This window comes from Tiliqua scincoides, chromosome 7 (assembly GCF_035046505.1).
Source record: "Tiliqua scincoides isolate rTilSci1 chromosome 7, rTilSci1.hap2, whole genome shotgun sequence".
Taxonomy (NCBI): Eukaryota; Metazoa; Chordata; class Lepidosauria; order Squamata; family Scincidae; genus Tiliqua; species Tiliqua scincoides.
Window position 1 is genome coordinate 65,281,470 of NC_089827.1, and position 25,852 is coordinate 65,307,321.

Genomic DNA, 25,852 nt, shown 5'->3' on the forward strand with positions numbered 1-25,852 from the left:
ATCTCCCATACACAGCCCCAAACTGTACTTCCTTATAAACTTGTTTATTTTTTATCAACACGTGACACATTTTCTGTGGAAATTTTTCTCTTATCTGTTTATAAATTGATGCTATGTACACATAAAGTTTGGAAGTGAAAATATCCAGCTTAACATTAAACATAGTGCAGTCTTAGGGCCCAATCCTATCCAATTTTCCATTGCCGGTGCTGCAATGCCAATGACGTATACACTGCTTCCTGTGTTGGGGAGGCAGTCATAGAGGCCTCCTCAAGGTGTGGGAATAATTGTTCCCTTACCTTGGGGCTGAATTGCAGCAGCACTGGTGCTGGAGAGTTGGATAGGATTGGGCCCTTAGACAACTGTTATAATTGATTTAGTAATATTCTAATATTTATGGGCAGCATTCAGAGGTATTTCCAGTTGCTGGCTGAGTTTTACAGGGCACATTGTTAGGAAGTCCCTCAACCATACTCTGTGGTTCTCAGACCGCTTTCTGTGGTCCTCTGCATGCAATAATCTGATTCTCTGTTAGTTGCATGTTTTGCTAGTATATCTGTAAGACAAGTACTCTGGTTTGTGGTGAACTCTAGTGGAGGAAATAGTAGCAGTTATCTTCTGTGAATGACCCTCGCTGAGTTGGGCCCATAATTGTATTCTTCAGAATATAGACGAGGCCTCTTGCTTTTCCCCCCCTTTTAATTACTTTTTTGTTTCACTTGTAGGTAACTCAGCTGACAGAAAAACTGAAAAACCAATCAGAAAGCCATAAACAGGCCCTAGAGAATTTGCATGAGCAGGTGCAGGAGCAGAAGGCACATCTAAGAGCCTCTCAAGACCGCGTTCTTTCCTTAGAAGCAACGATAAGTGAGCTAAATAGCCAGCTAAGTGAGAGCAAAGAGAAAGCCATGCAACTTGATTTGCAGGTAATTGCTTGCTGCATGTTCACAAAATATGAGTTTGGGGAGGTCTGCTGAGAACATATTGGTTGTCAATTTCAGCAAACGTCGTGATGACACACTGCCTTTGTCAGCTTTAGTCTGATCTCCAACAGTATATACATAAAGTTGTATCTTAATGCATTGGACCTTTAAAAGCCCTTTATGGTTTTGGTCCAGGGTATTTGAAGGACTGACTTTTCCAGTTTGATCCTGCCTGCTTAATAAGATTGCATGCTGCCATCCTTGGAAGTGCAGTTGGTGGTGACAAAGGCAAGGCTTTTTCCACAGCAGTGCCTGGGTTATGGAGCTTGCTCATGAACGGTCCCTATGCTTCAGGCTGATCCAGGCCGTGAAGTGTTTTTTCTTCTTCTTTTTAATTCCATCTTGTTTGACCTGAATGGATTCAGGATGTACTCACTGTATTGCATTGCTTTTCTGCTCTGCTAATGTGTTAATCATTCAGCTGTTTTTGTTGTTAAGTTGTAACCCACACTGAGACAAAGATTTGTGCAGGTAGCGAGGGTAACTGATTGGAAACTCTGTCCGAGGCCCCAGTCTTGTGAGGCCCCAGTTCTAACTAGCATTCCAGCAGTGCAAGGTCCTTTATGGCTGTCGCAAAGGTGACACACTGTATTGCACACTGTGTTTGCCACTGCTGCAAGTGGCAAACACCTGTGCACCAATGACCCCCAACATGGTAAGTCTGCACGGGTGCTGGATAAGAGGCAGGAGTGGGTGTAATGGTGCGTTGAAGAGGGCAGGACAGGGAGGAGACTGGGGTGAGGAGGAGGGTGGATGGAGGCTGGGAAGGGGGCAGTATTGGCTGCAGGAGCATCCTGCCAATGTCCTGTCTGCCTTCCCAGGTCCAGCCAGACTTGTGCCAGCTAATTTGCTGGTGTAGGTCTGAGTGGACCCAGTGGGGCAGTGAGGGCTTACCCCTGATAACGGAACGTAACTTTTTGTTATTTGGAGGACCCTCTAGGACTGCCCCTCTCCCCATGGGATGCAGCACATGCTGAGGTGGTGGGGGGTTTGATAGAATTGGAAATGTTTCTGTTGGAAAATGTTATAGCTCTTTGCTGTCTTGTTTTTATTATGGCTAATTGTGATTCCCCCCCCCCCAATGATGGTGCTCTGGCGGATTTTGGTCCAGCTCTATCCTATGTGAGAATTAACCATTTAGTATCGAACTGTTACCAAACTGCCTAACCTAGGAAGAGAAAACGTGTATAAAGAAACTGCAACTGTGAAATACTTACCAATCCAAGTACTTGTTTAAATCTTTCAGGTAAAAGCAAAGATGGAATTGCTTCTCTCAGCAGAAGCAGCAAAAGCTGCTCAAAGAGCAGATCTTCAGAATCATTTGGATACTGCCCAGAATGCATTGCAAGATAAACAGCAGGTAAGAAAAACAAGGTTGTATTTAATGCCTTCATTATTAAAAGGACCGATTAATTGAAAACCTAATAACTCTGGTGAAACCTGCTATATATCATCACCAAAAATATGCAACTTTCATGCTGGCTATTTAAATTTAGCTTAAGTTGCTAAGAACACAATTTATAATAGTATGAAATGATCAGACTATTAAAAGTATGAATATCTGCAGAGGAGGGAAACAAATCAAATTGCACTGCGTCCAAACAAGCCCTTAGGCTTGCGAATTTGAATCTTGGTTCATACGTTTTGTTTGAGACTGAATTTTCTCCAGTATGTATTGGCTGTTTACCAAGTGAAGGGGAGAGGGTTTCCTTCTCTAGTGCTCTGTGGCATGACTCATTTTCTTGAGTGAACAAGAGATCTAAATTAAACCAAATCTAAGTTTTTCTGTTAGTAACTTGATTGTGGATGGGTTTTTCTTGTATCAATCACTGTGAAGCATCTTTCAGCTGTGATTCTGTGATCACTTTAGCAAGTATAAATTGTCATTCCAGAGTTTTGATTATTTTCATAAGTTTTTTACCTCTTTTGAGATTGGAAACTGACTGACTGATATAAATTTCACTGGGGCTGTTGTAGTGATTACACTATAACCATTTCCATAGTGAATTATTTGTTAAAAATTTCACTTTTAATAAGTGAAAGTTGTGAAGAAACTAGAGCTTTTTATTTTGTATATCTGCATCTTTAAATTCAGGTCCAGGTTTCTTTTAATTAATTAGGTGTTTACATTCAAAAAGAAGTTTGTCATCAAGCTTAATCTTCCTTCCTTTAAAAAGAAAAATTAGAATGAAATTTTTAAAATATGCTGGAGGCGTTAAAGTATAAAATTCAGTTTTTGTTAACCCCATGTTGGCCAACATGTTTATCTATAAACATGGATGTTAAGACTTTCATGATTACCTGTTCCATTTATATTAACAGGAACTAAATAAGGTCAGTACACAGTTGGATCAGGTTATTGCTAAGCTGCATGACAAACAGGAATACTGTACCCAGCTGGAAGCCAATCTTAAAGAGTACAAAGAAAAGCATCTTCATTTAGAGCAGAAAACCGAAGAACTGGAAGGTCAGCATAAGGTTTGTACTGTACTTCTTTCTTTTGTAAGTATTGTATGTATGATAGGTTTATTATCAGTTACCAAATTTGGACAGGATAGGATGCTAGCATCAAATCTTGCTCATCCTTTTTGTAGCTGTTATCAAGTATACCACAAAAGAAGGGGAGGAGGGAGGAAAAAAGATAACTACATTGTAGTGCAGAAAAGAAATCAAGGTTTCCTGAAAATGTGAAGAAAAGATTGACAAATGTCCTATAATTGATACTGCATTGGAAAGCTGATATTCAGTGTTTCTGTTGGGTGCTCACTTCTGTGTGTAAGAGAAAGCACGTGAACCCTAGGCTTCAAACTGACCATGTATAGAGAGGGATGGGTGGAATAGGAGAACATCTGAAAAGCCTCATAGTGCATGTAGATATTGGTGCTTCATTTGGTTTCCATGTCGCATTGTTTCAGTATCCTTTTCTGTGTGCCAAGTTCTTGTACTTTCTGTTATTACGGTAAGGAATATTTCTGATGATCTGGGGTACGCTAATGCCACAATTGACAGCTTGTCCACTTAGAAGAATGGGGAATTTACAGAAATAAAAATGTCTCCTTTTCTTATTGTGACAATTTATTTTGTGGCAGTTGGTTAAATTTCTACAAATGTCTGTTACAGAAACTTGAAGCTGACATTCTTGAAGTTACGGGAAGTAGAGAAAAAGCATTTCAGGAGCTACAGCAGCAAAGGCAACAATGTGCAGACTTAAGTCTCAGAACCGCAGAACTCACCAAACTACTAGACGCAGAAAAAGAAATGTATGTCAGATTTCTTAAATGTTACTGCTCTATAGTCGAAATCCAAAGGTTAAGTGCACCTGGAAACATTGGTTATGGTTTTGCTCCTATACAGGAGCAGACTGAACAACTCTGTGATCTAGTGACCTAGAAAAAGGCACAGTGTGCTGTTGCTCCTGCACAGTACATTGGGCCTTTGGTGTCTGCAGGGGGGGGGGTTTCCATTCAGGACCCCCCCTGCAGATACTGAATTCAGCAGATAACTGCATCGGGGGGGAGGGAATGGCATGGCACTGTCAGCAACTTACCTGGGGCTATACCTTGTCTTCTGGAAGTTGTGCATAGCTCTCGGCCTCCTCCAAAAGACTTCCTGGAGACAACTGGAAGTTTCATCCTGGAGGTCTTCTGAGGCCCTCCAGGCTTGGAATCTGGGGGTATTCAGATCCGTGGATGCCAATCCAGCTGATAAGGAGGGCCCACTGTATTTCTACTGAGCAGAAATCCTGCTTTCCCTTTAGTGTTGAGACCTGTCAATACTACCCATTTGTCTCTTTGTTCACGTAACTAGGATCTGTTCTGATGTGTCCTCCATTCCTGAGCCATGGGTCTCCCTGTGCTATGAAGTTTTGTAAGACCTTGGTTTGCAAAGAGAAACTTCAGTAGAGTCATGGAAAAACTGTCTGAGTTTCCAGTTATGGGTGGGGGAAGGCTAGGGTATAAATCTTTTAAATAATAATAAATAAATACAGGGGTGGGGCTTTAGTGCGTAAGATATTAAAAGATTCATGGATGCCAACAACAGGTAAAGGGAAGAAGCTAAATGAATGGCTCTTGAAAAATGGGATGATGTTGAACATACAGGTTGAGACTAATTATTTGCGTGGGTTCCTTCCAAGCACTCATGTGGGTTTAAAAAAACACACTATAGCAAATCAAACTTTCTTTGCTCCATTGATTGAAAAACAGCCTTGCTGACCTTTTGACTCTAAGATAAAAGTCATTAAGAAGACAATCCATCAGCACTTCACTCAGCCCCTCCCTTCACCAATGCAAAATGATCAAGTTTCTTTCACATGCTGGGGGAAGGGAGGGGTTCGAAGGAGAGAGAAGGATTGATGGATTGTTAGCCTGCTGCCCTCTCTCTTTCTCTCTAATTAAGGAGGCTGTTGTTAAAGGACTGTTAAGTTTTTAAAACTGATTTTAAAGGGATGCATTTTTCCCCTTCTCCAGGGATCAGCACATTATTTCTCATTTGCAGGGGCCATTCGTGTTGAGTCAAATCCGTGTATAAAAAATCCGTGTATAAATAGGCTGGACCTGTATAGCTTTCTGAGATTTTGAATCAACCTACCAATGTGGTTCAGTCAATGCGGTATTGGTGAGGTTGAACATATAAAACTGCCTGATACTGAATCTGGCCACTGGTCTGTCTAGTCCAATGGAGCATTCTTTGATTGACAGAGTCTCTCAAAAGCTTCAGGCAAGGGTCTGTTTTGTTAGCCCTTCCACTGAAGATCCTTTGGCTGAAGTTGCCATCGATTGAACCTGAAGATTTATATATGCAAAGCTTGTGCTCTGTTGTTGAGCTATGGCCTCTACCAAGTGGAAGAGCTGCCACTGGGTGTTCTCTTAAGACAATTCAAGTTTACTAATAGGTATGTGATGAACTCTCTCCAAGAGCCTTGCATTTTGAGGCTCTGTGTTCCCAATGTTTATTAAAAGATGGTCTTGAATAGATTGTAAGAGTACAAAGGAAGCTGTTGAGATTTGCACACTTAACTTGAGCAGACATGCATTTTATGGAAAAGTGTAATATTTCAAAATTGCTTGGAGTTGGATCTGTTAAGCTATTCATGGCTTTGTTAATTGATTTATAAATTGCATTTTACTGCGAAGTGCAGTTTATAAACGTCAGTATATCATTTAGTTATCTGAAGACAAATATTAAATTACCATTAGTAAAACTAATAACATTATTAAGTTAACATATGGGAAGCACCTTGAACACTTTACTTGCACTGTTTAAATGCTACTGCTGGTTATTCAGTTTAGTACTGAAAATGTTGTTTTATGTTTTATGATACTAGAGTATCTAGTGCCAGATCAGACCTACAGAAGAAAAGTGATGCCCTAGAAGATGCAAACCAACAGATAGCAAAGCAAGAGGAAGAAAGGGCAAGACTGAAACTGGAAATAGAGAAATCTCATAAAGATTCAAGCAGGCAGTACCAGGAATTGGGTGAAAAGTTGCGAGCAGTGACTGAAGATTTACAGAAAACAAAGTTAGAAAAAGATACCCTGTTAAAGGAACTCAAAGTCCTCAAAGACAAACTGTCAAAAAGCACTGAATCTTTGAAAGAAGCAAAAGATGAATTGGAAAAGGAGAAACAAAAAGGAAAGGCAGCAGTGGCAGAAATGGTGAGACATGAATTTTAAGCAGATACAGATTTTCTGTGACCAGTTTGCATGTCTCTGTATGTTGGCTGCTTCTGCTGTGACAGATCTGGGTTTTGTTGCCAGAGCTGATGCAATGAGTTTTTCACTAATATGTTAGATGACTTCTGTTTCACACCTCCAAGAATTCACTGCTGTGCTAGGCTGCTTCCATTTTTATCCTAAAAATGCCAAAACTCTTCAGCTTAACTATAAAAAACATTAACAGAGTTCTAGAAATAAATGGGAGTCTTGTTTTAGAAGATGAAGGCTTTTTACTATAACCTGTTGTTAAGATGTCATTCCAAAAATTCATTTCCCTCTTCAGTGAATGCCAGGGTATAAAAAAAAATTAATAAAATCTGTTAGTTATCATTGGATGGTCTTGCTGCTAAGAACATAAGAAGAGCCCTGCTGGATTAGGCCAAAGGCCCATCAAGTCCAGTTTCTTGTATCTCTCAGTGGCCCACTACATGCTTCAAGGAGCACACAGGACAACAAGAGACCTGTAGCCTTTTGCCACTCCGTTGCATCTGGCAACTAGAAATATGCTACCTCTCAAACTCGGTTGTTGCGTACAGTCATCATGACTTGTAAACTATGGTGATTTTTCTTCCTCATTTTATTATCAACAGTGACTGGTATGGTGATTGAAATAATGAACAACCTGATTGTATTCCCCCCCCCCCCCACAGGAGAAATCTTGTCAAGAAGCTAGACGTCAACTGCAAGTACAGTCAGAATCTATAGCTAAAGAACAGAATGAACTGAAGAACTCGCTGGAAAAACAGGAAGGGGTAATGTTGACCAGTTTTGTTTTTTCAGCAAACATGAAAAACATGATGTGGCTATTTTCTCAAAAATCTTTGCTAGAATCAGCCCCTGTGCAAAGGGAATAGTAGTATTCTTTCGAGTCCTGCACACTAGGCAGTCATTGCTCAGGAGAACAATCAATTCATTAGTTGTAGGTTAAATAACTGCATGTGTCTCAAAAAAGACTTTAAGAATTTTGCAATATTCGTATGCCTGATTCATACATTCAAAATGCATGGTTTCAAAAGATTTCAAAAAGCACGGAGCAAGTTATTGCGAATGATACATCAGTGCCAACGCAGACTTTGAAAAGGTATAATGTGAAAGGTATAATGTGAAACTAGCAGCATTATACCACTGGAGGCAGCAATAACTCTTAGTGCTACATGTCTGTCTGTAGATCTCCAAACAGCTGACAACAGAGCTTGATTCAGCCCGTACACAAGTTATGCAGATTCAAGGGGTTCTGAAAGAAAAGGAAAAGAATGAACAGCAGCTTCAGGTGAAACTAAAAGAGCTGAAGGAGTCTTTTGACCAGAAGAGAAAACAAAATGAAACGCAACAAGCTGAATTAAAAACTGCTCTTTTGGAAAAGGTAATAGACCTGCACTTTCTTCTGGAATGATGATGTTAATATTGGATGTGAGGGAAAGAACCGCTGACCTTGATGCAGTAGACTGTAAAGTGACAGATCCCGTAAAAGTTTATTCTGTCTGATATTGTCTAGCTGTTTCTCTCCTGTGTATTCAGCTGTAGCCTTGTGTTGTTCTCATAGAATAAAACAACCCTTGGGAATATAGAGCAGTTGCAGTGAGCATTGATGTATCCTGGCTGGTTCTTTAAAATCTAGTACAATTGTATAAGTACCTTGCAGTCAGCGCTTGAAACTTCATTACTGCTGGCTAGAAATGTGCAGTCAGAATGTTCTTGAGGGCTTGGGATTTTTTCAGCCACACGAAAAGCTCTGCTGGATTAAGCCAGAGGCCCGTCTAATTCAACACCCTCTTTCCCACATTGGCCCACCAGTTGCCACTAGGAATTCCACAGGCATGCTCTAGTTCTCACATTCCTCTCCAGCAAGTAGCATTCAGAGGTATACATCTGCTCAGTCTGGTGGTTCGTCATGACTGATAGCCATTGATGATTTATCCATCAGTGAATTTTTCCAATCTTAAAGCCATCCAAGCTATTGGCCATCATCACATCTTGTGGCAACAAATTCCATAGACTGACTATTTACAGTGTGAAGTACTACCTCCATATGTATATCTTAAACTTGCCTCCAGTCTATTTCATTGGATGGTGCCTGATTCTAGGATTGGGAAAGAGGGACAAAAACCTCTCTATCTACTGTGTCAACAATATAACTGCAGTCAATATACGTTGGCCTGAGGTGTTTGAAAACAGTGTTGTTTATTTTACTCAGAAGTAATTCCATTGCATTTGGTAAGACATAAGCTGTAATCTTGTCTTACTCACTGGAAACAAACACTTCTAGTTATGGCCAAAGTGGCCTTAATATTGTAGTTCAAGGCTTACTACCAGATGTGTAGAGTAACCAAACAACTTAAATATCATCTGAGTGTCTTTATCGTTGAGTCAGTTTGGTACAGTGAATAGATTCTTAGACAGGCGTGTATAAATCTCAGTGGGGCTCATAAGTGGGGGCTCTTTGGGGTGGGCTCCAAAATCTTCTTTGACCCCAGGCACCAGTTTTATTAGCTTTGCCACTGATGTAGGGTAATGTTTGCCTTAAGGTTAATGCTAGTATTTACAGATCAGCTTCAGACTCTGGTATCCAACTTGTTTGAAAGCTAACCATGGCTAGCTTTTAACTTTTGCATGTGTGACCTCTCTAGGTCTCTTCACCATGCTGTCTGCACTAGGCCCTAAGCAATTCTCTATCTTACAGATTTGCCCTGGTGTATGGTGTATGAAGGGCAGTTGAGATAAGAATTGTAAAATGTTTTACTTGGAAGTGAAATGATGCATCTTGTCCAACTGGCATGGTATCTAGACTTCTGTGTTTCTACATTTGACCCTTGCCTTGATTGCCTTGTGTATGAAAGAAATGTGTTTTGTTTTTTGTTTCTCTGTGCATGTGTGTTAGGCAGAACTAGAGAATAAACTGCAGCAGCAGGTAACACTGTCCTCACAAGAGCTTACAGCTGAAAGGGAAAAGATAGCAGAGCTTCAAAAAACTCATAAAAAAACCCAAGAAAATATGGAAAAACTTCAGCTGGATATTTATGGTAAAGAGTCTGAGCTGTTGGCTACTCGGCAAGACCTTAAGGTACATTAAATTGCTTCAAGGTTTATTCATACAAGGTGGGCATCTTTCTTTGTGTATACGGTTGTAGGGATGTACGCTCTAATAGGCACTGAAGGTGTGTTTGCTCCAGTATCCCTGTGGTGCAGATTTTTTTAAATGAATGGTTTTTTTCTTTTGATGTGTTCATTCTGTTCTTTACGCATTTCTTTTACATATTTGCTCTTTCTCCTTCTGATTGTGGGTACTTCTCTGACACCATAACTTGTTTAGAGTGTGCTAAAAAGGGGGAGAAGACTTTGATATGTTCCAGAGGGGTTTCACATAAACTTTGAAAGGTCAAAAATGCAGTATCCACCTCCCCCAGGGGAAAAAAATTAATGTTGAGGGGAGGACTGAATAAAGTCCATGTGTAGTCATTAAAAAAAAAATGTGAGGAACTGCAGGGTGTAAGGGGCCTTATGCTGTGATATTCTTATTTTTCTTTGGATTAATAAAGTGCTTGCCACTTAAATGAAATGCTAATGAGTGTGGGGGGGGGAGAATAAATTTGCTGAAATGGCATTGTGGTACTGTTAGTGGATAGCAGTTTTGTACTATGATGATGGCACCATCTGCTGGAATATTTGGGGAACATCATTCTTTGACATGCTTTTTCATTACCAGCTTATGTAAAACTACAGTGTGAATTAAGACATTAAAATACATATGCTAAGATATTTATATGGCCTACTTAAGTGCCCAAAGTAGAGTGTGTCAGTCCAAAACAAAAAGGCAGCAAGAGTATCCTTCTCTTACAAACTTTGAGTAAGCAAAATAAAGATGCCTATCTGGTATCTGGATGTGTATATGGTGTTTTGGATTCAAGGCAGTAGCAGCCCTTGAGAGTTAGCCTGCACAGATCATTAAAATGGTAAATTTTATACTGTACATATCCCTAATGGAGAGAGCTATATCATCCTGAGAGCCAGGAAAGTGTAGTGGTTTAGAAGCTGGACTTAAACTTGAAAGATCCAGGTCCCTGCTCAGCGATGAAGTTTCCTGGGTAACTTTGGGCCGGTCACTGTCTCTAAACCTCACCTACCTCACAGGAAAGGAACTGTGTACATCACCCTGAGCTCCTTGGAGGATGGATGGTACAAAAATGTGAAAAATAATGAGGCAGTGTTGGCTGTATTAAAAGATTAATGTTAGTGATGTACAAGTAAGGACTGGTGAACAATTTAAGTGTTGGGCCAAAGGCAAGAAGGTCACACCTGATCATCTTCCATTCCCATTACTGTCTTTCATCTCAGGCGTCCTTTTCTCCATTTGCTCCCTTGCTATGCACATCAGATAATTTCGTCCTCATCTAAGTGCCTAGTTTGGCCATCATCAGCTTGCTAAGAGGAAGCATATAGGAAAGCATAACTTGCTGTTTCAGTGACTTCAGGGTTGGCCTCTGGGACTGAGAAGGGTTAAATAGATAACTGAACAACTGTATAATTTAGGTTCCAGTCTGCACAGCTGCACTGTTCAGCACTGTGGAAAGCTAGGCTGATGCCCTTACAGTTCATAGCAGTGTATTTAGGATCAGGATACTGTCTGATCCATCTGTGAAGTATGAAATCTGCCTCCACTGTCTTTAACATGCTCTTTGCTGGCCAAGAACTAGTGTAACCAGTTGTGGCAATTTGCATGGCAGCTTATCAGTACAGGGCACAATCCACACCTGTGCTGGAGCAGGCAATTCTCTGGAGGTAGCACAAGTTCGAGGAGAGTGCAGCAGCTTAAAGCTGCTCTGTTCTCTGCGGGGACGGGGGTTGGGATCCGACATAACTGCCGGGTCCCAGCCCCGCCTCCGGCTCCCTGCATGCCTGCCCCCAGGGCTGCGCATCGCCCACCCTTCCCCTGCCCAGAAACACCTCCTTCCCTCCCTCCTCCCTGCCCCCCACACCTACCTTTGCTGCTTGTGTCGGCGCCGGCGTGCCGACACTAGCGGCTGCGGGGAAGCCGCTGCGGAGGCTTATGTCAGCCTCCATGCATCAGCGATTCTAGATGCACCAACGCGGCTTTCTCCCATGGAGGTGCAAATGTGCTTTACGGCATGTTTGCAACCCTCCTAGGCCAGCCCAAGAGACTTGGGCCGGCCCAAGTCAACTGTAGGATTGCACCCCTTGTCTCTCAACCCAAGATGTGCGTGAGCTTTGCCAAGGCTTACGTCACTGTGCTGGTGGAGGGCAGGAGGGTGGTGCCAGTTTAGCAGAGTCATTTTCCTTGCATTGATAGTAATCTATGTATTCCTTCTGTCTTTCTCTCTCTCTCTTTACTTGGTTTGTGTTTTGAAAAGTACCTTTTGAAGTTGCAACCTGTGACGCGCTGATAGTAGTGCTTTAACTATAACATGAAATCTCTCTGTTCACATTTGTGGTTAGAGGTACTTACTACTGTGGCTCTTGCTTACTCTGGAATTGTAGCAATTGTGGCAGGTATTTAGAGATTTTTTCTCTCTCTTCAAATGTAGTCTGCAGAGGAGAAACTTGCTTTAGCTCAGGAGGAACTGATCTCAAACAGAAATCAAATTAGTAATCACAATCAGTTGATCAAAGAACTGAAAATGGCAAGATCTACTCTGGAGCACGATGTGTCAAAAAAAGAACAACAGCTGAAAGAGCAGGAGAAAGTGTTACAAGAAATACAAAAGGACAAGGTAATTGACTTTCACCTGTCACTTTTTCTTTTTGCCGCTTTGGCAGAGTGTTCTGGAGACTTTTTCTAAAAAATAACTCATTGTTTTTCTCTTACTTTTTTAAAAAGACACATTGGTGCACTAATGTAAGCTTGTAGTTCTGTCAGAAGAAATGTGGGAATGTACTACGAGTGGCATTCCACAACTGCTAGATGGTTTTCCTTGTCAACCCACAATTGCTGTCATGTCCAGTGCAACCTGCACCTCCCTCTCCTGCCCTGGAGTGGGAGAGAGAAGGGGGGAGAGATCTTTGGCCAAGCTCAGCGGAGGTGCCCTTGCAACCAAGGGCCCCTCCTTCCCTCAAATCCATCTTCTGCTTTTGGAGCTCAACTGTCTGACCTGATTTGGCTGAACCAAAATTGTGGACTCTTGAATGTGAGCAGTACAGGACCTGTGTGTGTGAATATATTTCGGGAATCTGTGACCTACCTCCTTTCCGTGCAGTTGCAGGTACTCGGTGTGCCACGTAAATGGAGGTTGTGTCAGGACTGGTGGAGTCTGACCTGAAAAAACTGTAGGAAACGGCTGCTGCTCTACCGGTTCCCTGTCCTGTGGGACTTATTATCTAAATTTGACACCAGGAGACAACAGAGGAGGGGGAAAGAACGGGAGAGGAGGATAAACCGGGAAAATGTCAGCATTTATTTCACTTATTAAAAATAACATCCAGATGGCATGAAATGCCCAAACCTATTGTTAGACATGTACATTTTGCATTACAATAATAAAATGATATAAGACTTTAAAGTTATGCTTTGATATATAATGTAGAAATGACCCCTTTTTAGATGGAATCCTATGCACAGATTTCGTACCATTGGTTTTGGTGGGGCTTACTTCAGAGTAAGTAATTGCTTCTTTAGATGATGACAGTGATATATAACATTTGGTTTTTATAACTGAGTTATTGAGAGGGAACTCTGTTTCTGAATAGCACGGTTCAACTGAAAGAAGTCTTTTTTTTATTTCTTTCCCTGTAAGGCTTTAAGAGAAAAAGACTTGGCTAATGAAAAATCCAAAACGACAGAGCTTCAAAACAGGAGCAGCAAGCTGGAGAATGAAAACATTAAACTGAGGGAAGAGGCTAGAACCTGCAAAGAAGAACTTGAGAAGGTATGCCAAAATATGGGTGTCCCAGGTGGCTAAGAGCAAGGATTTACGTAAATTAGTGGCGTAGCTGGAGGGGGGCGGAGCACTCCGCCTGGCAGGGAGGTGGGCGAGCAGCCCCTCCCTTCGGAGCCATTCCTGGCGGGGGGGGCAAAATGGAGCCATACAGCTCTGTTTCCCCCCCCCCCCGCCGGGAATGGCTCTGAAGGGAGGGGCCGCTCACCATCTCCCTGCCAGGCTGAGTGCTCTGCCGCCCTCCAGCTATGCCACCGACGTAAGTTGTTGTAATACAAGGTTGTTGCTGCAAGGTTGCAAACTTAGTAAAGTCAAGGGAGCTGAAAGCACTGTTCTCTATCCAGTACAGTCCTTGCTTGTCTAGTCTTGATCCTAGAGCATAGCAGGTCTTCACATAATGCTTCTAAAGCTCTTGGAATTGAATAATACTACAGCTGGGCTGTGACCTTCTGGTATGCCATGTCTCATCCTACATTTTGACCATGATAGTTAAATTCCTTTCCAGCTAGTGATGTAGGTGGATTGGATTAGATTAGCACCATCTAAACTAACATTTTCTTACTTAATCTTTAAATGCATCTAAGATTGAGAGAAACCTTTACCACTTGGAATACAAGGCATACACACTCACCCTAAACACTGCAGACGAATATATACCTACTACTGATGTCACACCATGTTCTATGGTATTGCAGTCTATTCTCAGAGCTTATTTGCTAGTACTGGCAGGCTTATAGGAAGTTAAGTATGAGAGCTTTCTGTGACGAAAATTTGGCTAGAAAATCCCAGCCTTCCCTTTCCTCCATTTCCTTGTTGTTTCTACTTCTTACTTCAGGGTTTGACCTCCGACACTCACAATCCTACAGGCACCTTTTCTGAGTCCAGTCCGAACTTTCTCTAACCTGCATGCCTCTGGGTTTTGCTGTTCTTCAGTTTTCATACTTCAAGTGTCCTCTTCCATTTTGGTCTTCAGATGATCTCTTTCCATCTATGTACCTTCTCTTTTCAGGCATTTTGAAATTGTTGTCAGTTTAAACAGACTGTTTTCATTTCTTCAGAAATTTTCTGATGGTAGATTTATATTCCAAACATCATAGTCATTGCACTAGTGGTTAGAATTGTTCATAGACCAAAACACCAGCCGGTTTTAGACTAATTAATCATTTTTAAAGTTAAGATAAAGATGTAGCTCTACTTCTTTGTCTTGCAAGCTTGGAAAAGCCTCTTGCTAGTTTCACACACATTGTAAAATGTTCATGCATCTTAGTCTAATGGAACAAATATGTCTCACAAATGTTTATTTTGTACTTTTAATCCCACATGTTTTTTTTAACAGGAGGTTAAAAATCTAAAGGATGCCAAGCAGCTGCTGTTTCAACAAAAACTAGAACTACAGGGAAAAGTTGATAGCATCGACACAGCTCTTGAGCAGGAGAAAAAAAATCAGGAAGTTATCAAAGATCAGATGAAAAAGAGAGAAGAAGAATTGAAAAAGAAATGTGCTGCAGTTGAAGCAAAGCTGGTTAGTGTCTGATATGAAGGGCAGCTGCTATTGGGTATGCTTATAGACATACAAATTATTTTAAATTGAGATTAAAATCTCTGGGGTCTGGCTACATCTGGGGAGTGCTGCAATGCTCCCAATCTGGCCACTGACTGAGCATAAGATTGGGCTGTTAGTTTATGTTCAAATATTATTATTACCCCAAATTAAAACTCTTGTAAAAGGAAGGCTCTCTCTGGTTTGCTTTTTCTAGCAATGAGAAGAGTTGAGAAATGAGTGTGAAAGCTGGATGCCTCTTCCTTGTCTCTCTCCAGATACAATCTGAGAGAAAAATAATACCTGAACAGGTTTTCTGAATTTCTGGAGTGCCAGATTGCATATGTTTTATGTCTTTTTTTATCTTAGCAAGTTGAGATCAAGGAGAAAGATGAACAATGTAAAAGTCACGAGGAGGCTGAGGGTAAACTCAGCATGCAGATCACAGCTTTGAATGAAAATCTGGGAACTGTGAAGAAAGAGTGGCAAAGTAGCCAAAGGAGGGTTGGTGAACTAGAGAAACAAACAGATGATCTGCGTGGAGAGATTGCAGTTTTGGAAGCCACGGTGCAAAATAACCAAGATGAGAGGAGAGTTCTGCTGGAGAGGTAAATCACTGAATGAAAAACAGATTAATGGATTTTGATGATGGTTGTGTGTTCTTAAAATGATTAGGAAAAGATCTTCCCATTGTTTTGGTATGTGCTTGGACCTTGTATAATTTATGCTAGAATTTCCTGATGATCTGCCATGGAAATAGAAATTGTGCACTCTGAGTAAACTACACAACTGGAAATCTAAAAAAAAAATTGAATTTACAATTTAAAAATTCAAAATCCTGGAGCAGACTCCAGGTTTATGTGAAATCTAAGCCATTTCTGGCCAATGTTGCATATATGCAACGTTCGATCAAATGTGTATACCTGTGGGCTGGGCAGAAATGGCTTAAGTAGCTCTGTAGAACATGCATACAATGGAAAGCCATAGCAGATTACTTGGATGTAATTATTTTTTTCTTGGATTTGAGATGACTAATGAACTGCCTCCTCCAAACCTTAGGAAGCTCTCCTTGAGCTTGTTGTTGGCAACCTTCAGTCTCGAAAGACTATGGTATCGCGCTCTGAAAGGTGGTTCTGGCACAGCGTCTAGTGTGGCTGAAAAGGCCAATCTGGGAGTGACAATCCCTTCCACACCGGGAGCAAGTGCAGTCTGTCCCTGGCCTGTCTCCCTGGCTATGGGCCTTCCTTCTTTGCCTCTTAGCCTCAGACTGTTGGCCAAGTGTCTCTTCAAACTGGGAAAGGCCATGCTGCACAGCCTGCCTCCAAGCTTGAGCTTAAGTAACAAAAAAACCCATGACCAGTTCATAAATGTCTTAGAGCGCAATCCTAAGGCATAAGGGTACTGCAGCTCTGAAGTAAGGGAACAAACATTCCCTTACTTTGAGGAGAGATCGGTGAGTGCCACCCAACTGCAGGATGAAGCCCAGCATCCCATGGGCACATTAGGAGATTGTTTTCTGTGTTTACTCTCCCCAATTAGGTGCCTTAAAAGTGAAGGAGAAATTGAAAAGCTTCAGAGCAAATTGATGGACTCACGAAGAAAACTGGATGACACCACTGCAGCCATGCAGGAGCTGGGCAGAGAGAACCAGTCACTGCAGGTATTCTATTTTGGCATCTAAATATAGTGCGTTGCTAATATTAAATTATTCAGGTAGCCATTGCTGTTCGTTCTGGGGATGAGCTAACAGATGAACCGGTTGTGGAGGGTCCCAGTCAGGGTGGTCTAATGGAGGGATTTGTTCAGGTTGCAGAAGTTTTGGGCAAATGCTTTTAGATTAGAGTTCTTAGCTTTGGAGCAGAGCGCTCTTTGTGTGTTCTCACTTGTGTAATTAACATTGCTGTTGAATTTCCCTGGATGGCCTTGACCTAATTGATATGTTTGTGCCCTGACACCTCTGCTTTTGAAAATTTTATATAGATCAAACATACGCAAGCACTAAATAGGAAATGGGCTGAAGACAACGAGGTTCAGAATTGCATGGCCTGTGGGAAAGGCTTTTCCGTAACAGTAAGAAGGGTATGTATGTCTGGATAATATCCTGTGTGAATTTCTTTTTTTAAGCTGTGCAGCAGTGTGTTTTAGTGAACTCCAGTCCATTAAAGCGTGTCTTGAAATACTGTGTTAGTCTTTAAGGTGTCACAAGACTGTGTTGTCAAGGAAACAGTTTTTTAAAAAAGTTCAGATAAAAACATCAGCTTTGGGGAGTGCCAGTTTTGTTTAAGGAAGGATCTGTCCTCCCAAAGCAGTACAGTGAGATGATGACACAAACACTGTGTTCAGTCCCTGTATAAATTTTCTTTCATTAAATCTGCTGATGCAGGCTGCACAGAAGGTCTTAGTGATATGGCACAAGACTGCAGAAAACCTGAACAGCAAACCTTGATGGTTCCTCCCTACCCCACCTTCCCTACGTACAGGAAATCCCATAATAAAAACCCTATTCTGGCAGCCTCCTTTGGTCTCCCTGTCTTCAGCATATCATTCCTATTACCCTTTGACGTGGAACTTCCCCCTTGGGAGAGGGTGAAGGAAAAGCCCCGCTAGCACCAGCACGCACAGACATCTTCCTCCTTTGTCGTCTGAAGACTTGGTCTAGATCAGGGGTGTCCAAAGTTTTTAGCAGGAGGGCCACATCATCTCTCTGACACTGTGTTGGGGGCCGGGCAAAAAAAAAAGAGAATTAATTTAAATTTAAAATTTGAATAAGTTTACATAAATGAATATATGAAAGATGAGCTTATATGAATGAATATAAGCTTGAGTCTTGCAATAACTCAAGGCCTATAAAAGGCCTTGCACAAAGCAAGGCTGGCCTTTCCTTTTCTGCCTCTGCTGCATCACAGACATGAAACAGCAAGCAGTGGAGGGAGCCCTCATCCCACAGCTCATGCGAGAGGTCAAACGGTCACCCTCATGCTGAGAGCAGTTGCGTCAGGCCAGCGTGGGCTTCAACAAATCTCTGGAGGGCCAGAGGCTCATTGGAGACTGGGGGCTCCCTGAGGGCCGCATTGAGAGACCTCGAGGGCCGCAAGTGGCCCTAGGGCCGGGGTTTGGGCACCCCTGGTCTAGATGGAAACACTTAAAGGACTGTGATGTGGGCAATGAAAACTTCACAGTGAGATCTATCCTGCCTTGCATGCATGTAGACATTAACTTGAACAGTACCAGCATCAAATTTGCTTAGGAGCTGCTTTCAGTACTGACCTGCCTGGAAACAAGCAGACCTGCTAAACGTTCTCCAGTAGTGGAAAGGGCATCCTGGTGTGTTATTTCAAAGAAACTTATATGCACCTATACTTATATTTACTTATATGAACTCATATGAACTCATGTACAGACATGGTCACATCTCTGCTGTGCTGTGGCAGGATAATTCTATTACATCTTGTGTCTGAGGATATTTTAGGAGAAATCCTGGGATGTGTGGAATGTTGTGGGGAAGACTTTTGACATCACACCATTTAGATCTTGAGAAAGTGGCGTGTGCACTTTTGTTAATTTACTCCATTTACAATTCTGTGTTCTTTTTAAAATTTTGTGACCTGGTTCACATTAATCCCATGCCATGGTGAGCAAGCTTTATGCTCCTGCACTATCGCTTTCACTGGAGTTCTATGATTCATTTAGGCTGCAATCTGATACATGCTTCCCCTGGCATAAGTCCTGTTGAGTTCAGCGGGAATTGCTTTTGAGTAGACATGCATAGGCTTGAACTGTTACTTCCTCTTTAACACAGACCATACTTGTCGGCCACGCCAGGATTGTAAACTAACTTCAAACCATAGCTTTACAAACACAACCTGTAGTTTACCTGTCCAGTGGGGATGTAACAGCAAGTTACGATTTATGACTAATGGAACTGGAGCACGCAAGGGGGAATGCATGAGCTACAAGCCTTCTTCATGTAGCCCCACACCATACCATGCTTTGGCATTATGCCTAACTGAGCATGTCTTCGTATGATTATATAAGAACATTTTTTTCCTCTGTTTCACAGCACCACTGTAGGCAGTGTGGAAATATTTTCTGTGCCGAATGCTCATCGAAGAATGCCTTAACTCCTTCTTCTAAGAAACCTGTTCGCGTCTGTGATACTTGTTTCAACGATTTACAAGGATAACAACTCTCAACTTTTAAATGTTTGATGCTAGAATAAAAGTTTCTGTTATGCACTTCGTACAACACTCAGACTACTGTTTGGTTTGGGCGATGATTGTAACAATTGGCAAAACTGTAGTATAGTTTAAAATACACTTTCCTGATAAAAAGTCAAACAGTTGTGCTGCTTGTGAGGCTGAAGTTATCTATGGCTTATTTGGTTTCACCCTACAAGAGCTTCTGTGTTAAGTTCAAGTCCCCAGTAACCTGTAAATAAAGTTTAAACAGAGGAGTAACAATGTATTTTTTTAATCCTGATTTCTTGGATGAAAAGTAACATCTTTTAAAGTAAAAATGTTTGCAGGGATTTTGTGTATCAAATATTGCTGCTGTATTGGCAAAGTTATAATTTAATGGCTGCATTGGAGTGTGTAAAGGTTCATAATTACCCCAATCAAGCAGCTTTTTTGCCTGTTTTCTTTTATCTTGGAGGGAGCCCACTTCTGTTCTGTGTGCCCAGTTTGTGGCAAAACTGCCTTGAGCTTTTAAAACTTTCCAACTGTTTCACTCTGGTCCCACTATATGCTTTACTCAGAGATGAAAAACAGTGTTAAGACTACAGTGTAGACACTTCTTCTGAGAATACTCCGCATCATATCAAAGGTACTTATGTGGAATGCATTATCCTTAATACACAAGTTCCTATTCTTCCACCTTGGAGGTAGGCAATATTTTACCCTCCCCCTTCTTGCGCTCTTATGCTCATGTTTTGGAGCACTATGGAACATTTTTTGTTTATTTTCTTTTTTTTGTTGTTCATAGGGAACACTATATTAAAGACCCAGGAAAATATATACAGGAAACATTGGAATTCCAGTGTAACTAGTTAGGAAATTTAACAAGTCACCTAGGTAACTCAACATATTTGGTGTGTATTTTTGTCTCCTTTGTCAGGGCCAAACTACATATTTGGTATTAAATTTGTCTAGAGAAGATGGACAACGTAAAATTGGACCAGAAGTGATTCTTTTATCTTTAACAATTAGCTGTGGGGGACACATTCTGGCACAAGAATGTGGCACTTGAAGGGTTTTTGTAACACTTTTCCCTTGTGGCATTTTTGTTTAGAAACCTCCCAAGGCAGTGGTTTGCTGCCAAAGTGGCTGTCTGCCTAGGGAGCAAACCATTGCTTCCGAGGGGGGATTTTCTGTATGAAAACAGCATGGGGAACAGTGCTTAACCTTCCTTTCACTGCACACCATGCTCCTAGGTTGGATCGGATCTCTGTGGCTGATTTATAGTGATGAAAATTAAAGATGGGTTTAATGTCATATGTAGTTTGGCCCGCAGTTCTTGTTAGAATTTTGGCTTGTCTCCCTGAGCTATGAATGCCAACTCTGTTATTTGGACACCTTTAAAGATTTTAGAAAAACCAAGCTTTTACCATCAATCGCTCTGTTGCGTAACCTGAATTAGTTTAATAAGATGCTTCTTAGCCCTGGGTTTTATAGTACTGTGGTTTCATATTTTGTACAGCTTAAATAGTTATAAATTAAATGATTGGATTTAGGTAGCGGATGGCGTCTTTCATCTTTGCATTGCTGAATATTTTCTTCTTTTGGTTGAGAAAGATGAGGTCGTACATCTATGCACACATTGAATTTTAGCCAAAGAACTGCATGATGGATTCTGTGCACCCAAGAGAGATTTGGATTTGGTGTTTCTTGAGCAGTCTGATCTCGGAAGCTAAGCAGGGTCAGGCCTGATTAGTACTTGGATGGGAGACCACCGGGGAATACTGGGTGCTGTAGGCTTATACCATAGTCTTTCGAGACTGAAGGTTGCCAACCAGCCTCAAATCCACCATGCTGCAAACTTCTTTTGAAACTGAGGAAAATTTGAAAACAGGTCTTCATATAGCATGAGATTTGTCTCTCAAAAAGAAGATGTCAAAGATTGTTTGGGGCATGTCCAAGCCTTTGAGCGTGCCTGAGTAGCTCATTGGATCCAAGCTTCTGGGCTGATGAAAAGTAATGATATACTTATAAAATCCTAAGATTACTGAAATATAAGAAAACATTTAAAATGAATCCTTTTGGATTTTTGATTGGTTTAAAATGTCATGTAGTTTTCCTTGACTTATTTGTTTGAAGGAGAGAAATGATACAAAGATGTTGTAAACTGAGAGTACTTTCCTGTTTGTTTGATATCCTTGTATTGCAGCTTAGGAATACCCTTAGGGCCACATTGGGTGTTACTTTCCCCTGAAGTATGAGAGCTAGGAAAGGAGAAACAACAGTTGTTAACAGAGGTCTATCATATTTGTGTATGGCCAAAGCTTTAGTGCTTTACATGAAGAGAGTCTCATGTTTGATCCTTCCTTGATACCTGCAAATATAAAGTCATTTACAGATAGCAAGGCTGGCAAGGACTTTTTTCACTTGAGAACATGAAGAACTGCCTGATTCATCAAGGGGCTCTTTAGTCAGAAGATTTTCAATCAATTTCATTAATTGATTACACATTGCAGCCCTAGAAATCACACAAACACATATTTGAAGATGAGGGGGGTGAACATCACCTTGTCTAGAGGAAGAATGCGAGATGTCTCATAATGCTACGGTTTGGAAATGTGAACTACTTCCATGGAAACCCAAGAAAACCTCAGGAAGGGTAAGAAATTAGCATTGTCACTTGCACTATGCACTTTCTAGAGTAATCAACACAATATGCAAGAAATGAAACTGCTGTTTTGCAAGAACTGGTGTAGTAGTTGGTCCACAAAGGTATGTATTCTTAGATAGGTGCTCACTGAAATTCATAGTAACATATTTTCAGTCCTCCTCGGAACTCAATAGGAATACAGTATTACATCCATGTAATCATTAGGCATTCCAGAGGACATATGTATAGGAACATATGTATAGCAAAGGATTTTGCATGTTCTTTAACAAGCATTATTTTATTTTAAGAATTTAAAAATATGGGCATAGCCATTTTTGCACATTTTACATTGTGAAATAGTTTTCCATGTATGGGCTCTTACAGAATTTACTGGATGGTCTGTTTTGCAGACCATAGCAATAAGTTGAGTGGAAAGTGACCTACCGAAGACCATGTATGTATTTGTGTTTGCATTTTGTTGCAAATTACTGAAGAGCTTAAAAGAATTATATGCTAAAAACGTTTATAGTTGCCATTTAAGAGCTTAGAAAATGAGTAGTAGCTGCTAGTCTTGAGCATTGTCTATTTCTGCCACAGTTCATGGAACATCACAGTATTTTCTATGCAGTCATTGTATAGCAGTATATGGGAAGACTTTTACTGGATTAAGCAGAAATTGTTCTATGTTAAGGCAACTAATCACTTTTCTCTTGTGTGCTGATAGACGCACTAAATTCAGTTGAAATTTTTTTTTTTCAATTGTCACCCCCCTCTTCACACCTGATCTGAATAAGTTTGAATACTGGCCGCCTTCTAAATTTCTAAACGGGTTGTTCATTGATGATATCGACTGACTGGTGTTGGCAGGTCTACGTCACCTGTTGTTGACCCTCACGCAATGTACATTCTCCCATGTGTACAAGTCCCAACTCTCGGCACCAAAGGGGTAAGAGAAGAATGTTATTTTGGGCTAGAAAACACAGAAATCTTTTATAATAGAAATCTGTCCAAAATGCTGCTTGTATAGGATTTGTCACTTTTATAATAAAATCATTGAAAAACCACAAAAAAAATTCCAGTCTCACACTTGATGCCGCTATGTATAAGATTTCATTTAAACTACCTCTTGATAGGAAATTTAACTTTAGTCCATTTTGATAGGGTTTCCTCACTATAATATAAAGTGTACTGTGTGGTGACTACCAAATTTGCAAAGTGTTTTGTCTCACCAAAAATGTAATATTGGCTATGTATGCTTTGGGGGACGTAGTCTCAACTTACAGTAGACCCACATGTGCTCTCATGACCTCTGTAGTTTAGTTCTAAAAACGTGTAGCTGTTGGGACCGGGATAAAATTATCAACACAAGCCGTTCTAGTTGTAGTCTGTTGGGCTAGATCAGCTGTATATGTCTTGTTGGAAATTGGCTACTGTTAAACATTTACATGCCATTAAATCACCCTCTTTTTTATTCCAGAACTCTAAACAAGAAGTTGATAAATGCTATAATGGGTATGTGCCGATTGGTTTATTTTGGTTGCAGGTGTGAATATTGTGCATAATATTTACGGATTTTTCTGTATAATTGTACAAATTGGAATTGGAAAATTTGTGTGCTTACCTTTATATTTACAGGAACTGTATTAAGGTAGCCTTATCTACATAACACGGCACTTTTTTCCATTCTTTCAACTGGATTCTTACACTTGCATTCTCTATAGAAAGTCTTGCATGGCCATTTTTAAAAAAATCAGCTGGATTCTCTTAAGTCCTCCTTTCCAGTGATGTGATTTACGACTTGTGGACATGTAGTTGTGCCTTACATTGTGAAAGAGTTTAGTTGGCGTAAGCACTATAATTCCTAAACTCTGCATTTGGAAAGTAATGAGAGCTGGAGTTGGCAAGAAAATGACACCATGCATCAGCTAATTCTGTACGAAACACATGGGTGGAGACTTGTGGAAATGTTACTTTTGTATTCCAATCGGTTATTGGGCTGAAAATAAAATTAAACCTTTCTATATACTAGTTGTAGTGGCTCTATTTTTTGGGGGGAGGGGCTGTACTCTTGCTAATGCAAGAAAGCAGAAAGCTTATATTTCCTTTTTGATTGCATTCATTTGCAAATCCAGATTGTGGTCAGACAGTCCTTTTCTGTTTCTGTTCAAAATCAGAAGTGGAGGTAAATGTATTATCTCCTCTCCAACTGAGAATGAAAATGGCAGCTGTTGTTGGTGCCACCATATTTCATTTAGCACCTTTTTTGACTAATAATTATTAAAATGGTTGGCACCTGCTGAAAATGGCTTCCGTATAACTGCAGGAAGTAACATGGAAGGTTGGCTTCTCTTGTGGTTCAGCCAGATAATGGGCTGAATTTTTGTGCCACTGTTGGCAACCGCATGGAGGTGCAGCCAGTGGCATATCTAGGGTGTGACAATTATTATTAATTATTATTAACAGTATTTATATACCGCTTTTCAACTAAAAGTTCACAAAGCGGCTTACAGAGAAAAATCAAATAACTAAATGGCTCCCTGTCCCAAAAGGGCTCACAATCTAAAAAGATGCAAAAAGAACACCAGCAGACAGCCACTAGAAAAGACACTGCTGGGGTGAGGTGGGCCAGTTACTCTCCCCCTGCTAAAAAGAGGAGCACCCACTTGAAAAAGTGCCTCTTACCCAATTAGCAGGGGTTAACAAGTGGGGACATCTGCCCTGGACGCCACTTGGAGGAGGGCACCAGACGTGGACTTACCCACATTCTGCTGATGGTATATTCCCACACCACAGCCAATAGTGCATTTGCACCACAGCCAATGCTGCATTTTTGCACCAGTTTCAGAGGTGGAATGAACAGGGCTGGCTTCCCACCCTATGATCTCCCCTTCTCTGTTTGGAGAAGGGCACAATTTCAGTGCTTGCCATGGGTGCCATTTTCCCTAGATATGCCATCGGGTGCAGCATGGCTTGGGTACTTTCTGTGTGATCTAGCAAATCTGAATGACAAGTTGTCTGCAGATGCAAATTCCCTGAATCAAAGCCCTCAAATGGCACTCAAAGCTTCTACAGAAATGACAAGTCTGTAGTAAAAACTTTGTTGCATCTCAAAGGGCCCAATTCTAACAGGCTGCTGCACCATTGGAAATCGTGTTCCGGTGGCATAGCAGCTCTGCTGGCATCGTGCACAACTGGGAAGCTGCTGGAAACTGCAAGCAGTGCTGTCCACATTACAGTGGCCTTCAAGGATGCTCTGGTGCCAGTAAGTTGGCATGGGCGGTGGGAGAGATGTATAGGGCAGGGAGGGAGAAGAATGAGACAGGAACCAGGATTGGGGGTGTATGTCAAAGATGGGAAGGGGATGCTCTTGGCTGCAGCAGTGATGGGGTGGGAGAAAGGGAGATCAGGCCCCAGAGGGGAGTGAGTTTGGCACCAGACATGCTGAATCCTGGCCTCCTTCCCGGGCCTGGTGCAGGTACATGTTGACCCATAGCAGCTGCTATGGGTCAGCTATGTTCCCTTACCCTGAGGAGGCATCCAATAACTAAAAACATCCCCCCGTGGGATACAGCAGAAGTTGCACCAGTACCACTGCCCTGTCACGGGATTTAGTTAGTTTCTGAAGTCAGCACAAAAAGGAACAATTGCAAATACGAGTAAAATACCTCGTAGTATTTTATACGAGTATTTACCTCGTAGTAAATACCTTAAATGTGAACAACATATGCTGTCTTTAAAAGAACTAAAATCACTCTACAGGAGCCACATGGGAACATAGACAACTGAGGGAACAGCAGCTTCATTCTCCCATTCTCTTTGAAGAAAGGGAGGTACAAAAACATGAATAAATAACTATTTTTAATAAGCGGAATGTCAGGCAGAATTGCCTTCATTATTTAA

General features: G+C 41.2%; 1 protein-coding gene across 1 annotated transcript in view; it reads left to right on the forward strand.

Annotated features, from left to right (window-relative positions):
• Nucleotides 1-23,975, forward strand: part of EEA1 (early endosome antigen 1) — a 57,275-nt gene extending 33,300 nt beyond the window's left edge. Inside the window, exons 15-29 of the mRNA XM_066633383.1 lie at nt 726-926; nt 2,230-2,343; nt 3,306-3,461; nt 4,104-4,243; nt 6,310-6,640; nt 7,351-7,452; nt 7,869-8,063; nt 9,579-9,761; nt 12,241-12,426; nt 13,447-13,578; nt 14,924-15,109; nt 15,497-15,735; nt 16,667-16,787; nt 17,108-17,206; nt 19,188-23,975. Coding sequence (XP_066489480.1) covers nt 726-926; nt 2,230-2,343; nt 3,306-3,461; nt 4,104-4,243; nt 6,310-6,640; nt 7,351-7,452; nt 7,869-8,063; nt 9,579-9,761; nt 12,241-12,426; nt 13,447-13,578; nt 14,924-15,109; nt 15,497-15,735; nt 16,667-16,787; nt 17,108-17,206; nt 19,188-19,310 — 2,508 coding nt within the window. The 3' untranslated portion in view covers nt 19,311-23,975. The remainder of the gene's footprint in view (nt 1-725; nt 927-2,229; nt 2,344-3,305; nt 3,462-4,103; nt 4,244-6,309; nt 6,641-7,350; nt 7,453-7,868; nt 8,064-9,578; nt 9,762-12,240; nt 12,427-13,446; nt 13,579-14,923; nt 15,110-15,496; nt 15,736-16,666; nt 16,788-17,107; nt 17,207-19,187) is intronic.
• Nucleotides 23,976-25,852: the final 1,877 nt, after the last annotated feature.